The 12,798-nt window shown below is 41.8% G+C and overlaps 1 protein-coding gene across 1 annotated transcript; it reads right to left on the bottom strand.

The window, feature by feature from the left end:
• Positions 1–264: 264 nt before the first annotated feature.
• Positions 265–2,683, bottom strand: LOC105060983 (F-box protein At1g47056). The gene has a single exon (XM_010944891.4). The coding sequence runs from the start codon at positions 2,012–2,014 to the stop codon at positions 437–439; it is 1,578 nt and encodes a 525-aa protein (XP_010943193.1). The 5' UTR covers positions 2,015–2,683; the 3' UTR covers positions 265–436.
• Between the last annotated feature and the right edge of the window lie 10,115 nt (positions 2,684–12,798).

Genomic DNA, 12,798 nt, shown 5'->3' with positions numbered 1-12,798 from the left:
TTAAACCTGTTGTAATTAGTGTAAGTAGCATCATATTGAACTAGGTTCTTCACGATAATCACAATCCCATTCAAAATAACTGCAGTATATAAGCAAAAAGTTGGGGAAGCATGCTTTTCCCAGTTTGTAGAGTTAGATTTGCTATAATGAATATGCAAACTAGTGTGATTTTTGTAAACATAAAAAGTTTGAATAAACATAACATAAACAATTCAAAGAAGTCCAGGGGGGGAATGATGCTAGAAAGAAGCAATGATCAACCACTTTAGGCAACAAAACTACCTATATTTCAATTCCAGAAGACAGCAACGATCAGCATATCACCAACAATAATGACAGAGCACCAGCCTAAATTATGAAGAAGCTGATTAACATACAGATGCAAATACTAAAAATGTAAACAGCAAAAGAAAGAGTTCTTCTCTTTCCCTTTTTTTCATGAGTGGTGTGGATTGCTGCTCCCATGAGACCATCGCCTGAAAGTGGAGGCGAAGAAATTCCTCCCCGCCAGAAAACCCATCCTAGCCTTCCAAGGACATGACCGACCATTACTGCTCGACGGAAGCTCCACAGAGCCAATCTGATCCACCATCGCTGGAAGCTGCTCGTTGCCATTATCTAGAATTCCACTCTCACTTAATGTCGCATCTGGTTGCTCGATCGGGCTAACAAGATCCAAGTTGACAGCCAGTGTTGCCCTGCTCCCTCTTAACCAGTCAACAAACTCAGGCGTCACTCCCCGGCACTTCTTCACCTTCACCTTGACCAACTTCGGGCACCCCTCCACGAGGGCCTCCATCCCCTGGTCCGAAACCGGGCATCCTTTGATGCAGAGCTTCTTCAAAGCCACACATTTAGCAGCGATGCAGGACATCTCGGCGTCCCCAAAGGTCTCGCTGCCACAAAGGGCGAGGCGCTCAAGGTTACGGCAATTGCTTGCGATGAGCCCCAAACTTAAAGTCGTCGGATTGACCCCGATCAGGACCAGCTCTTGAAGGTTGGGGCACCGCCGGGCCACGGCCATGAGGCCTTCGTCGCCGATCCGGTTCGTCTTCCACCCGTCGATGTGGATCTTCCGGAGGAGACGGCACTTGTCGGCGAGGGTCGCGAGGCCGGCATCGGTGCATTCGGGGGTCTTCACAAGGTGGAGGACTTCGAGATCGGCGCAGGAGGAGAGGGCGGCGAGGCCAAGGTCGCTAACCTGGAGCTTCTCGAGGTGGATCTCGACAATCCCGGGGACGCCGTCGGCGATGGCCCCGAGGAGGCGGTCCCAGTCGCCGGAGCATCGGAAGAGCTTGAGGATCTTGAGGTTGGGGGAGCCGGCGATGAGGGGGGCGAAACACTGGCCGTTGTAGAGCTCCTTGAGGCAGACGGAGCGGAGGGAGGCAGCGGCGGCGCCGGGGCCGACGGGGTCGGCGGAGGCGTCGGAAAGGCCGCGGAGGCGCTTGATGGAGAGCTCCTCGAGGAAGGCGCACCCTTGGAGGACGGCCTCGACGCCTTTGGAGCCGAAGGTGCAGGAGCCACAGGAGAGCTTGCGAAGGTTAGGGCAGTGCTTGGCGAGCGCGGCCATCCCGCGCTCCGTGATGGCGCGGCAGGCGCGGAGCTTGAGGCGGGTGAGATTGGGGCAGCGGAGGGATATGAGAGCGAGGGCCTCGTCGCCGATGCTATCGGAGCGGCGGTCGCACTTGAGGGCAAGCTTGGAGACGGCGTCGTAGCGGCCGAAGAGGGCGGCGGCGGCTTCCAGGAGGGCGGCACGGGCGTCGAGGGCGAGGCGGTGACGACTCTGGCCCTCAACGGCGAGCCACCGACGGCAGACGAGGGAACACCTCTTGCGGTCGCCGGAGCCGAGGGACTGGAAGATGAGGGCGAGGCACTCGTCGGGGAGGTCGGCCGTGTGATCCCGTGCGGGGCCGGTGAAGATGGCGGCCGCCGGGATCATTGCGGCGGACGGCCGGGCGGCGGCAAAGGGGAGTTTCGGACGGCGGTGGCAGGGGGTCGAGGAGGACTGGCCCATCCACGGCGAACGTTAGCTTATCCTAGGCCGGCGGAGGCGGAGAAACAGGCATGGGCTCTCGCCTGCTCGGTCTTTCTGGGATCGGTTTTTTTCTCTCTGTCGGGATCTGCCGCTGCGTCCGCCACCCTCCCAGCACGGAGAAGGAACCGGACTTGAGCTGGGTATTAAATTCAGTTTTATTTTCGTTTTCCTGTTTATTTTGTTATTTTAATTATAAGGAGATCTCTCCCTGTCTGTCTTTCCGGGTTCCAATCCCTGGATTTTATATCCACGATGGAAGATGGACGGACGTGATGGTGGGGCGCGAATGGCAAGGACCCGTCAACGAAATCGTACGCGTGGACGCCACCAGTGGCGACATCCGACGGTCAGCATGGCGTGCATGACGCGGCATAAAACATCAACCCAAGTCCATCATGGTTGCAGCTCTCTCAGTTCTTCTTCTTCCGTTAGCCTGCCCTGTTAAATAATTCTTTGGTTGCTGAGACGTGCAAGTAATAAGGCTAGATAATTGAACCTATCCAGTTTAATAGTTTGGGTCTGTATACACACATCTCAACGACGAGCTTCAGATGCGTGCAAGCATGGAATTAGAAAAAAATAAAGTATAGAACCGTATTGGTCGATACGAATTATAGCGTTCCTTATTTCCATCCCACGCCTGCCGCCCCCGGCGGGAATGCCATCATAGACGAAGCGGCCATGCAATGAAGAGAGGAGGTAGGGTGGGGGGAAAGGAGAAAGGGGGTGCCAGGTGTAATCATGGGGGCTGCTTGCTTTCCGTTTGCTAGAGAATTCAGAATTGACGTGCAGAAGCCATGTAATGGAAGGCCGGTCGAGGACCAGGAGAAGAATCTTGACCGAAGCTTTTTCCCTGGTGTAACACTGCTGAATAAACCGGAAGAGAAGCCAATCCAACCGTGTGTGGTTGTCTCAACTCTCAATTTATCAATGACATGGTGGTTCGGTTTGTTCGGCAACAAATTATATAGTCTAAGATGTAGCTTCCAAATTCAACCGCATGCCTTGTAAGCTGGTGCGGGTTTTGTTTCCCACACTTCTTAAAAAATAGAATGAGATCCATGGACAATATTTTAACCCAGATATGGGACTTACATAAAAAAATTACTTTTGTTGCTTATGTAAAAAATTTACTAGAAAATGATCGCATCATATAAGTGGGATTTATATATAAAACTAATCATATTAAATATAATGCCAAGTTCTCGCACGGTATTTTATAATCCTGTATGACCAACGGCTTCTTAAAAATGCATATAAGTGAGTGGTTGAAGCCAGTAAAATTAAACAAACGATATGGATGAATGATCCTCGAAGTCTTGTGTACCACCGGAGCTCATTATTATAGATCAAATAGATTTATCAAAAATATTATCATTATTTTCCCAAGTATCTTCAACAACTACTCTTTCCTCTTAATTAAACGTGCGCACGTCACATACTGGACACTGATGCTTATAATATTATTGATTATGTATAAAAAAACAAATATTAGTTTTTTTTCCTTATACTCTTTAAGTGCTACTTTTGAAAATGATCATAACCTCGCAATACTTGTCCTAATGGCAGCCAATCTTGCATAAAGTTTGCGGTGCACGATACGTCTAATCCACTTATTCATCGGCAGACATGACCCATGCCTCCGGTAACGCTAGTTATAATACAACAAAAATAAATGATAACTAAAGCACTACTACATTCCACTTCAAAAATAATGATTTTGTCAAACTGCGTATCGTTCTACAATGAAGATGCAACATGTGTTGCCCGGCTTCCTCAAGAAAATGCTGGAAAATGTCCCAACCCGGTTCTTGGTGCAAGAAGCCGGAGGTTCGAGTGTTAATTTGGACCCGTAATTCCAACTTTGCTCATGTTGTTTCTTAAAAAACAATGTTATAGATGTGACAATTTCGTGGAGCCGTGGGAGATGAAGCATTTCCTGAAGTGGAGTATCACCTACAAGATGGGGGGCTTCAACCATGTTATTAAGCCTAATCCTCGAAACACCCAACCCCACGCCACTGCACCAACATGTGAGCCCCGTCCATCTGGAACTCACATGCAACGGTGACAATGCTAGCGTTAGGCGCTGTCAAATCCGCGTTTATCAAATACCTGGACGCGTCCAGGCCCAATTACGAAATGGAAGATAGAGAAGTTGTTGAGTCAATGGTTGAGAAAGAAACTATGCTCTATTTATTTTAGAGCATGGATCCTCTGTGAGTGATGCGTGGTTTATAATGGCCTCCATGGACCGCTATTAAGATCTTATTTGCCATGCATGATATGTCGCTATTAGAAACCGTCCATCTTCTGAAGTATACATGGAGGATCCGGTACCGAAAGTATTCCTCACCCTCCCTCTGAACGCCACACGATTGAGAGCACAAATCCAGCATTTGATTGGGCCGCCGGGTGCTGGAACCTTTTCATGGTCTCGATCTCTCGTCATCCTCCACTCAGTGTTGTTGAGCTTTCTAACTCGCGCTGTGGTCCAAAACAAAGTCTTCCGTCTATGATCATAAGATTTCTAAGGCTATGAGTGGTGGGAGGACACTTAGGGCTTCTCATGGTCGTGGCTTTATCCAGTGCCACGAATGACCTGAAGAAGAGTGCGACATGTCATGGGTCGGATCTTCTATTTTTCTGCCGTTACGGCATGGTCCCTTATATTCCACAAAATAATATTGCTGACCGGATTGAACAGACTAGGCCTGATGCAAGGTGTCACAGGGCCGATTCTTGCATCAAAATTTTTCGTAAGAACTTCAGTCTTACACGGCACTAGATGTCCTACCTAATCAGCCTCCTTATAATCCCCACCTTAAGAATTGCAACATCATATCAAACAAAGACAAACACTCAAGGCACATAGAGAAAATCATGTATATCTCTTTATTGCAATTTTTACATAATCTAAATATAAAAGATCCACACAAAGTCTCTAAGCCTCACTAAAGAGACACTTCTATAGCTTGTTGCTAATGGCCAGTGAGCATGGATATTAATAGAGACAGTGGACAATTCTCCTAACCACTAGGAACTTTCCAAAACTGCTGTCAACCATTGTCAACCACTCCAAAAAGTTTGGACAACCGCTCCAAAGAGTTTGGAATTAATGGAAACTGTCCAGCACTGGACGTGAGTCCCCTTACGCATGGTTGTGCATCCCGTAGCATGTCCTGCATCCACATCGTGTCTGGTCACAGGTATCTCTATGCGAGGTTGGTGACTTATTGCGCCTACTCGCACTTCCTGTTGCATGTGCCCATGCATCTCATTGCTGGTGCCCGCACATTCCTCTACACACTTGTTCACCATCCTGTAGCACACTCTCGTGCATCCTGCTGCACACTTGTCCATGCATCTCGCAAGGTATGGCCATATATTCCGCTGTGTAGAGTCGCATGTCCCACTGTGTATATCTTTCGAATTTGTGCATTTGCCCAAGTCAGCACACACCTGCTTGGGCCGATCCTTTGTATGTGCCTTTGCCTATATTCATGCATGCTCATTTTGTCCGACCATCCGAGTACTGAACCGACTAATAGTGCCTTACTGCAGCAGAGCCCCAACTATATTCCTACCTATCCCAGATTAGCACAACAAAGGCACTAGCCCATGCCAAGCCATGTAAGCCATTAGGGAGGGTCTAACAAACCACCCCCACCCAAAAAGCCCAACATTCTCGAAGAGAGGTGTGATAAGTATTTTTGGATCTTCTCTCCAAACTGCCACAATACTATCTCCTTCTCCCAACTAGCCTCGCTTTTTGATTCTCTTTTCTACTGAACCAAATATTTAGTCCATCTATTCTTTTTGCTTTATCCCAATGTACGGTAGTCCAATATCTTTTTCATCTCTTTATCAAACTATTGCCTTATAGTAGGTGGGACACGCTACACTTGCTTTTGTGATGGATCTATATCTTCATGATAAAGTTTTAAAAAACTAACATGAAACGTTGGATCGATGTATCTTCAATCTCTCTAGCAAATTCAGTCAATATGCCATATTTCCAACCTTCTTCACCACTTCACCACTTTCTTTCACATTTGAGGAGTCAGTTTTAGCATCATTTTGTCCCCTACATTGAATTCCAAGGGCCTGCGACCTTTGTCTACATACTTCTTCATCCTCTTTGCTGTCCTGTAGAGGCTATCTTGCATCTCGTCAAGCATCTTTTATTGATTTCTAGCAAATCGATGTGTTGTTAAGCAAATTCCTCCTCTTTTTTGTAAGCAACTTCTTGAGGAGTGAGAGGTTGTCACCCAGTAGCTAATTCAAATGGACTGAACCTGGTTGCAGCAGATCGATGAAGATTGTAGTAGAATTGGGCCGTGTCCAGAAACTTCAACCAATTCTGTTGGTTAGTTGTAATATAATACCTGAGATATTCCTCTTGCAGCATATTCATCCTTTCGGTCTGACCATCCATCTATGGGTGATTGGCCATGGAAAACTTCAATTCAAATCCTATTAGTTGAAAGAGATATGTCTAGGACCTTTCAATGAACCAAGCATCCCCATTATTGACAATATCTAAAGGCAAACCAAAATGTTTTACTATATTTTGGTAGAACAAATCAGTAGCCACCTCCATCGGATCTGCTTTTAGGTTTGGGAGAAAAATAACATATTTGGAGAAGCAATCGACCATCATCATGATGGATGATAATTCATCAACCTTCAGGAAGCCAATGATGAAGTCCATGAAAATTGAAATCCATGGCTTTTCACAATAGGCAAAAGTTGTAGCAATCTGCTTCTTTGCACCTCTCCATCTTGTCTTGTTGACACACCAAATAAGACCTGACATAGGTCTTGATTTCATCCTCCATCTTTGGTCATATAAATATTTGGGACAAAAGAGCCATTATGTGCTCCCTTCCCGAGTGACTAGCCTATTGGGAGTCATAAGACTCTCTCATAAGCTGCCTCTTGAGTCTCCACTATCAGAGACATACAATCTACTATCTTTTGCCATTAGCAGATCATCTTCAAACAATATCGTCGGGCCACATCATCCTGGACTTATTGAAATAATTTTTGGTACCCATGGTCCGTCCAGACAGAATTTCAAATTTTATCAGTGAAGTCTGTTTCAACTCTGAAAATGGCAGCAACGGTCTCCATGATGCATTTCTGACTCAAGGCATTAGCAACCTGGTTATGCCTCTTAGATTTATGCTTCCACTCGAAATCATACTCGATTAGAAATTCTTGCCAATTCGTCTATCTAAGCGAAACCTTTTTTAGTATTAGAAAAAAAGTATTAACAACATTATCAGTCTTTACCATGAACATGGTATTCAGCAAGTAAACTTGCTAAGTCTATAGGCAATGCACCACCACCAGTATCTTTTTTTCTTGGACAGAATACTTTTGTTCTACCTCCTTCAACTTTCAACTTTCAAAAGCAATTGGATGTCCTTCTTGCACCAGCGTGCCTTCGATGGCCTTGTCAGAAGCATTGGTATGCACCTTAAATAGCTTCTCAAAATCAGGCAACTTCAATATGGTTCTAAAGAAACAACAACCTTCAGTCCCATGAAGGCTTCTTGCATTTTTGTGACCATGCCCAAGACTGATTCTTCTTTAGAAGGTCAGTCAAAAGAGTAACTTTTTTAGAGTAGCCAGCCACAAACTTACAACAGTAGCTGGCTAACCCCAAAAAACTTCTTAATTCAGCCACTTTCATTGGTGCAGTCCAATCTAGAATAGCCTGTACCTTCTTTTAATCCATTTTCACAATGCCATTACCCACCACATGCCCTAGAAATTTAATTTTCTTAAGGTAGAACTCGCATTTCTCTCTTTTTACATATAAAAAATATTTCCTTAACTGAATAAGCACAAGTTTAAGGTGCTTTAAGTATTTCCTAAATGAGCCACTATATATGACTATATCATCTAACAACTACAAACTACTCGATATAGTCATAAAACACATCATTCATCAAGTTATAAAAAGTAACAGATGTATTTGTTCAGCCGAATGGCGTAACTAAAAACTTAAATGAACCATACCTAGTGAATATTATAATCTTTGGTTCGTCCTCCATAATTCTAACTTGCTAATATTTCGATTATAGATCCAACTTGATAAAATATTTAACTTTGGACAATCGATCAAATATTTCTGAAATTAGGAGCACCGGATACTTATTCTTGATAATGATTTTGTTCATGTTAGATGTATGTCCTAAAAGTCAATATGGCTGACACATTGTAATTAATGTAGAGCATAATTTTATACTTAATATATTGATATGGTCAATAAAAGAGTAAATTCTTTTTCATTCAAGTGTAATGTGTCCTTGAATCATCCATGAAATTAGTTTCGATATATATTCTTAAGATGTTGAGAATTAGAGACATATATTTAATTCTTAAAGGCTCCTGGTCATAAGATCATAATGAGGACAGTGATAGAATCGGATAGACTAATGCACAAATCATTTTTTTGAGATAGATGGATCTCTAATCTACTGTGTAGAGACACAGGATGATAAGTGCGGATGGTTGTTAGAGAACAACTAGCACTGAGCGTGACCATACGAGAGATCACTTGGATTTCTATTCAATCGTCAGTGATTGTCTCGAGCTGTAGTTGTGTGACTGATCTTTTGACTTGAGATGGTACTACTGCTCGCAGTGAGACTACTGAAATTTGATTGACACATAAACATGGATCTCAATGAGCCCTTGTAGTGGATATTGGCGACAGTTGGTCCACTGTAGGAGTAGGGTGCGCATCAAGATAGGATCTATCAACCTTGATAGAGAGGAGTAGTCTTATGAGATTTGAAAAGCTAAGTCCATGAATATGTGACCACAGTAGAATGATTGATGAAAAAGAGTTTTCATAGACAACACATCTGGATTTGAGCTAATCGAATCTATCATATGACTAATGTTGAGGTTTGACGATTTATCTATGACCTGCCATCTAGTCGAACTCACGATAGAGGGACTGAATCACACATTAACACATCTAGAGGTTCATTTCAGTTCTACTGGATTACCACTATATACTGCTAGATATCACTGATGGATTGTGAGAGCTCACTAGGATTCTTTTGGATCAACAATCCTTGATTGAGTTAGAGTGAAATTATTTCGATCCATTGAAAAGAGTTTCAATGATACAATGATAGAAATCATTGTATGTCTCACTACCAGATAGAATTGAACCTATGAGATCACACAACAAAGGGATCATGCCTAGAATTAGTAATTGAGCTTATGAAGTGTTAATTGGGTTTAGAGAAACTCATTGGGTTCATGATAACCTTGCTAGCACATGGTTGGACCCAATTTTTTTTTAGTTAGGATTACTTATTTGATAAGTTAATGTTAACTTAATTATCTGCTGATTACCTACATGAATAGGATTCATGAGACTCCAATTATTGGGTGTCTAAGGTTACGGATCACATAAACTAAGAGTGCAAGTCCCTTATGAATCTCCTTGATAGTTATTATGGGACGTCACTTTGAATTATTCAATTTGGATGTGTCCATTATTTAGAGGGCCTTTAGTTCTCATATGGGGTGTCTCTTGGATGCAAAAGAAGGTGTTTATTTATGGGTACAATGGCTTTAATAGTTGACGCCAATAAGGGTTCCTAATATAAGTTGGATAACTTAAGAAAAGAGGAAACCCAATACAAGTAGGACTTGTACTTTGAGATTGAATATGATTCAATTTGTGTGCGTATAAAAGAGGACCTACCTTAAGGTCCTAAGACCATCCAAGCCGCCCCCTCTCCACGCCCAAAGAGCTCCCTATGCCCTTCTTCCTTCTCCCTTTCTCTTCTTCTCCCTTGGGCGTCTCATATACGCCCCATACTTGGGACGCGCGTCCCAAGTGTTGCACATGCCAAGGTGTTGAACAGCCCTTCATCTGCTGGTTGTTGGTCTCTTGTAGCACCACAAGGCAAGGAGAAAGGCTAGAGAGGAAGAGAAGATAAAGATCAAGGAGAAAGATCAAACGTTGATCGCAATCCATACTTCGTTCAGATTCAGCAGACTGAATTTTGGAGAATCAAAATTCAGATCTTAGAGGACTGTTCTAGACTGATCTCGAGTGGATACTCATAGAGATCGGATATTTGTGCGGCTAACAGAAAGCCTCATCTCTTTCAGATCCAGATTTGAAGAAAGAGATTGCGAAACAGGTATGTAATTTGATCACAATCTAAATTTCAGCATATATCAATTTCAGCGTATGAAATAGATCTATATGATTTTATATTTATATATATGCAAAATTTAGATTAAAATTATTTTAATCTTATTTTTTACTGTGATATTTAGAAAATTAAATTTTTGAAACACATATGCATGCTTCAAACTCCAAATTTCAATAGTGGTATTAGAGCCATGAATTTTCATATACTGAATTTTGATATACATATTTTTGAAAAGATTTTAAAATCAATTTTTTTTTGATACATAAGATATATGGATGGATCTTCAAATCTAAAATTTAATTTTAGATTTAGTTTTAGAACATATAGTTGATATGTTATTGCATGCATAGATCTGAATTTTGATCTAGAAAGAGTTCTAGTTAATATTCATGTGAAATATAGATGCATGCATAAAATCTAAAATTTTTTTATGATCTGAATTTTGATTCATATATGTGATATATGATTGTATATTTAAATTATAAATTTATTTTTAATCTCATTTATGACTAGTATATGAGATATATGATATCATGCTTAGATCTAAAATTTTGTTTAGATCAATTATACATGCATATATATGATATATATTTGTATGTTAAAATCTAAAAAATATTTTTATATTTTAAAATTTATTTTATGTAAAGAATTTAGATCTAAAATATGATTTTAAAATCTAAAATTTATGTTTATGCATGAGAGTTTTGATCATAGAAAAATAAAAAATTAGGTCATGTAATAGGATTACATTTAAGGTTTTTGATTTGAGCTATATGGGTCTCATTCGATTAAGTAATTTATCAAACCAAGTCAAGTATTGAATTGAGTTAGATTAATTAAGTTAATGATCATACAATTATTGTTGATCAAATCGATTGAGTCTCATATGTAGAATCGATTAACCTAAGGACCTAATTTGGCTCGTTGGTTTGAGCCCGATTCACTTGAGCTAACCAATTCTGATCAATCGACCTATTGGTGTTTAAGGAAAGTTAATGAGACGTGATTATTTAATTAGTTTCGTTAGCTGATTTGGCTAATTTATTGGTGTCTAAAGAAGGCAATGGGAGGACCCCCATCATTCTCCACTTATCTAGTCAATTTGGAAGATTGGGTCTTGAATTAGGTTGCTTAGCATTTTGGTTTAGCCCATGCTAGTTAGATCAGTCATATGATGACTGATTAGATGAGACCTAAACCCAAACCTCCCTACAAATATTAAGTCCATAGGTCTTCCACTGTTGTAGATGTGCGGACGTGTTATCGGTGTTGATTATTCTCGACTGGTCACAGTGGTTCAGTTGCATCGAGAACATGCAACCACTCTATTAGCAAAGAGTTGCTCCAGGGTATGGATGTGATTGGACCCAATAACTGTTAGGTGAGGGACCTAATGATGGCTTTGCACCTACTTGTGAATGATGGGTCGGGCTTAGCTAAGAAGTGTGGGCAATAACTGTTAGGTGAGCCTATATGAGTTAAAGACCAAGTAGCTGCAACATGCTTAGTAAAGTATCTGGGCAAAGAGTTGCCTACGCATCAGTGTGTATGTTACCAATAAATATTAGCTGAGGTGCATGTGATCGATGGGACCGCAGCACCCATTAGGAATCTTTTGTCACGTTAGGGTTTTTATTTTTTTTTCGAAGAGTGGAGGGATCCAAAAAATTAGTAAGAGTCACTATTTACATCTTAAAGTCCCGAGAAGCAAATTAAAAATTAAGTACAAAAGTCTAACTTGAATATCTACTCTTGCAGTTAAACCATCATGTCAGCCTCAAACCTTCTAGCTGGTATCCTTGAAACCAATCATTTGATCGGTAATAATTTCAAAAACTAGCTCAAAAATCTCAGAATTATCCTGACTTTAAAAAAGTTAAGCTATGTTCTCGATCAGGATCCCGTTGTGTTGTCAAACCGTCCTACTACTGAGCAGAGAGCTATTTTTGAGAAATGAACGGATGAAGATAGTTGAGTTAAGTGTTATATGCTGGCATCTATGTCAAACGAGTTGCAAAGCTGGCACGAGCATATGCCCACTACTCGGGCCATGATTACTCACCTATAAGAGTTGTATGGTGAGCAGAACCATACTGCGCGCTTCGAAGTGTTCAAGAGACTCTTCAACCTGAAGATGCGCAAAGGGCAGTCTGTCCATGAGCACTGTATAACAGTGATCAAGGACATTGAAAAGCTTGAGAAGCTCGGACTAGACATACAAAAGAAATTACAAATGGATCTGATCCTTCAATCCCTTACTAGTTCATATAGTCAATTCATCATGAATTTTCATATAAACAAACTTGACTGCACTATTCCTGAACTTGTCAACATGTTGGTCACAACGGAGGGTATCTTGAAGAGTTCAAGGAGCTCTGTTCTTGCTGTGAAGCAGACTTCTTCCAAAAAAAAGTCTGTTGGAAAGAAGAAGGCTAAATCCATAAAAAAGCAGAAGAAAGAGAGCAAGCCGAAGAAGGATGGTCCAAAGGTGGCTGAGGTAAAGGAAAAGTATTTTCACTGTCATGCTGAAGGCCATTGGAGGAGGAACTATCCAAAACACCTAGA

Source organism: Elaeis guineensis, chromosome 1 (genome assembly GCF_000442705.2).
Source record: "Elaeis guineensis isolate ETL-2024a chromosome 1, EG11, whole genome shotgun sequence".
NCBI classification, from domain to species: domain Eukaryota; kingdom Viridiplantae; phylum Streptophyta; class Magnoliopsida; order Arecales; family Arecaceae; genus Elaeis; species Elaeis guineensis.
Note: the sequence above shows the minus strand (reverse complement) of the source record. Positions and strands in the feature narration are given on the sequence as shown.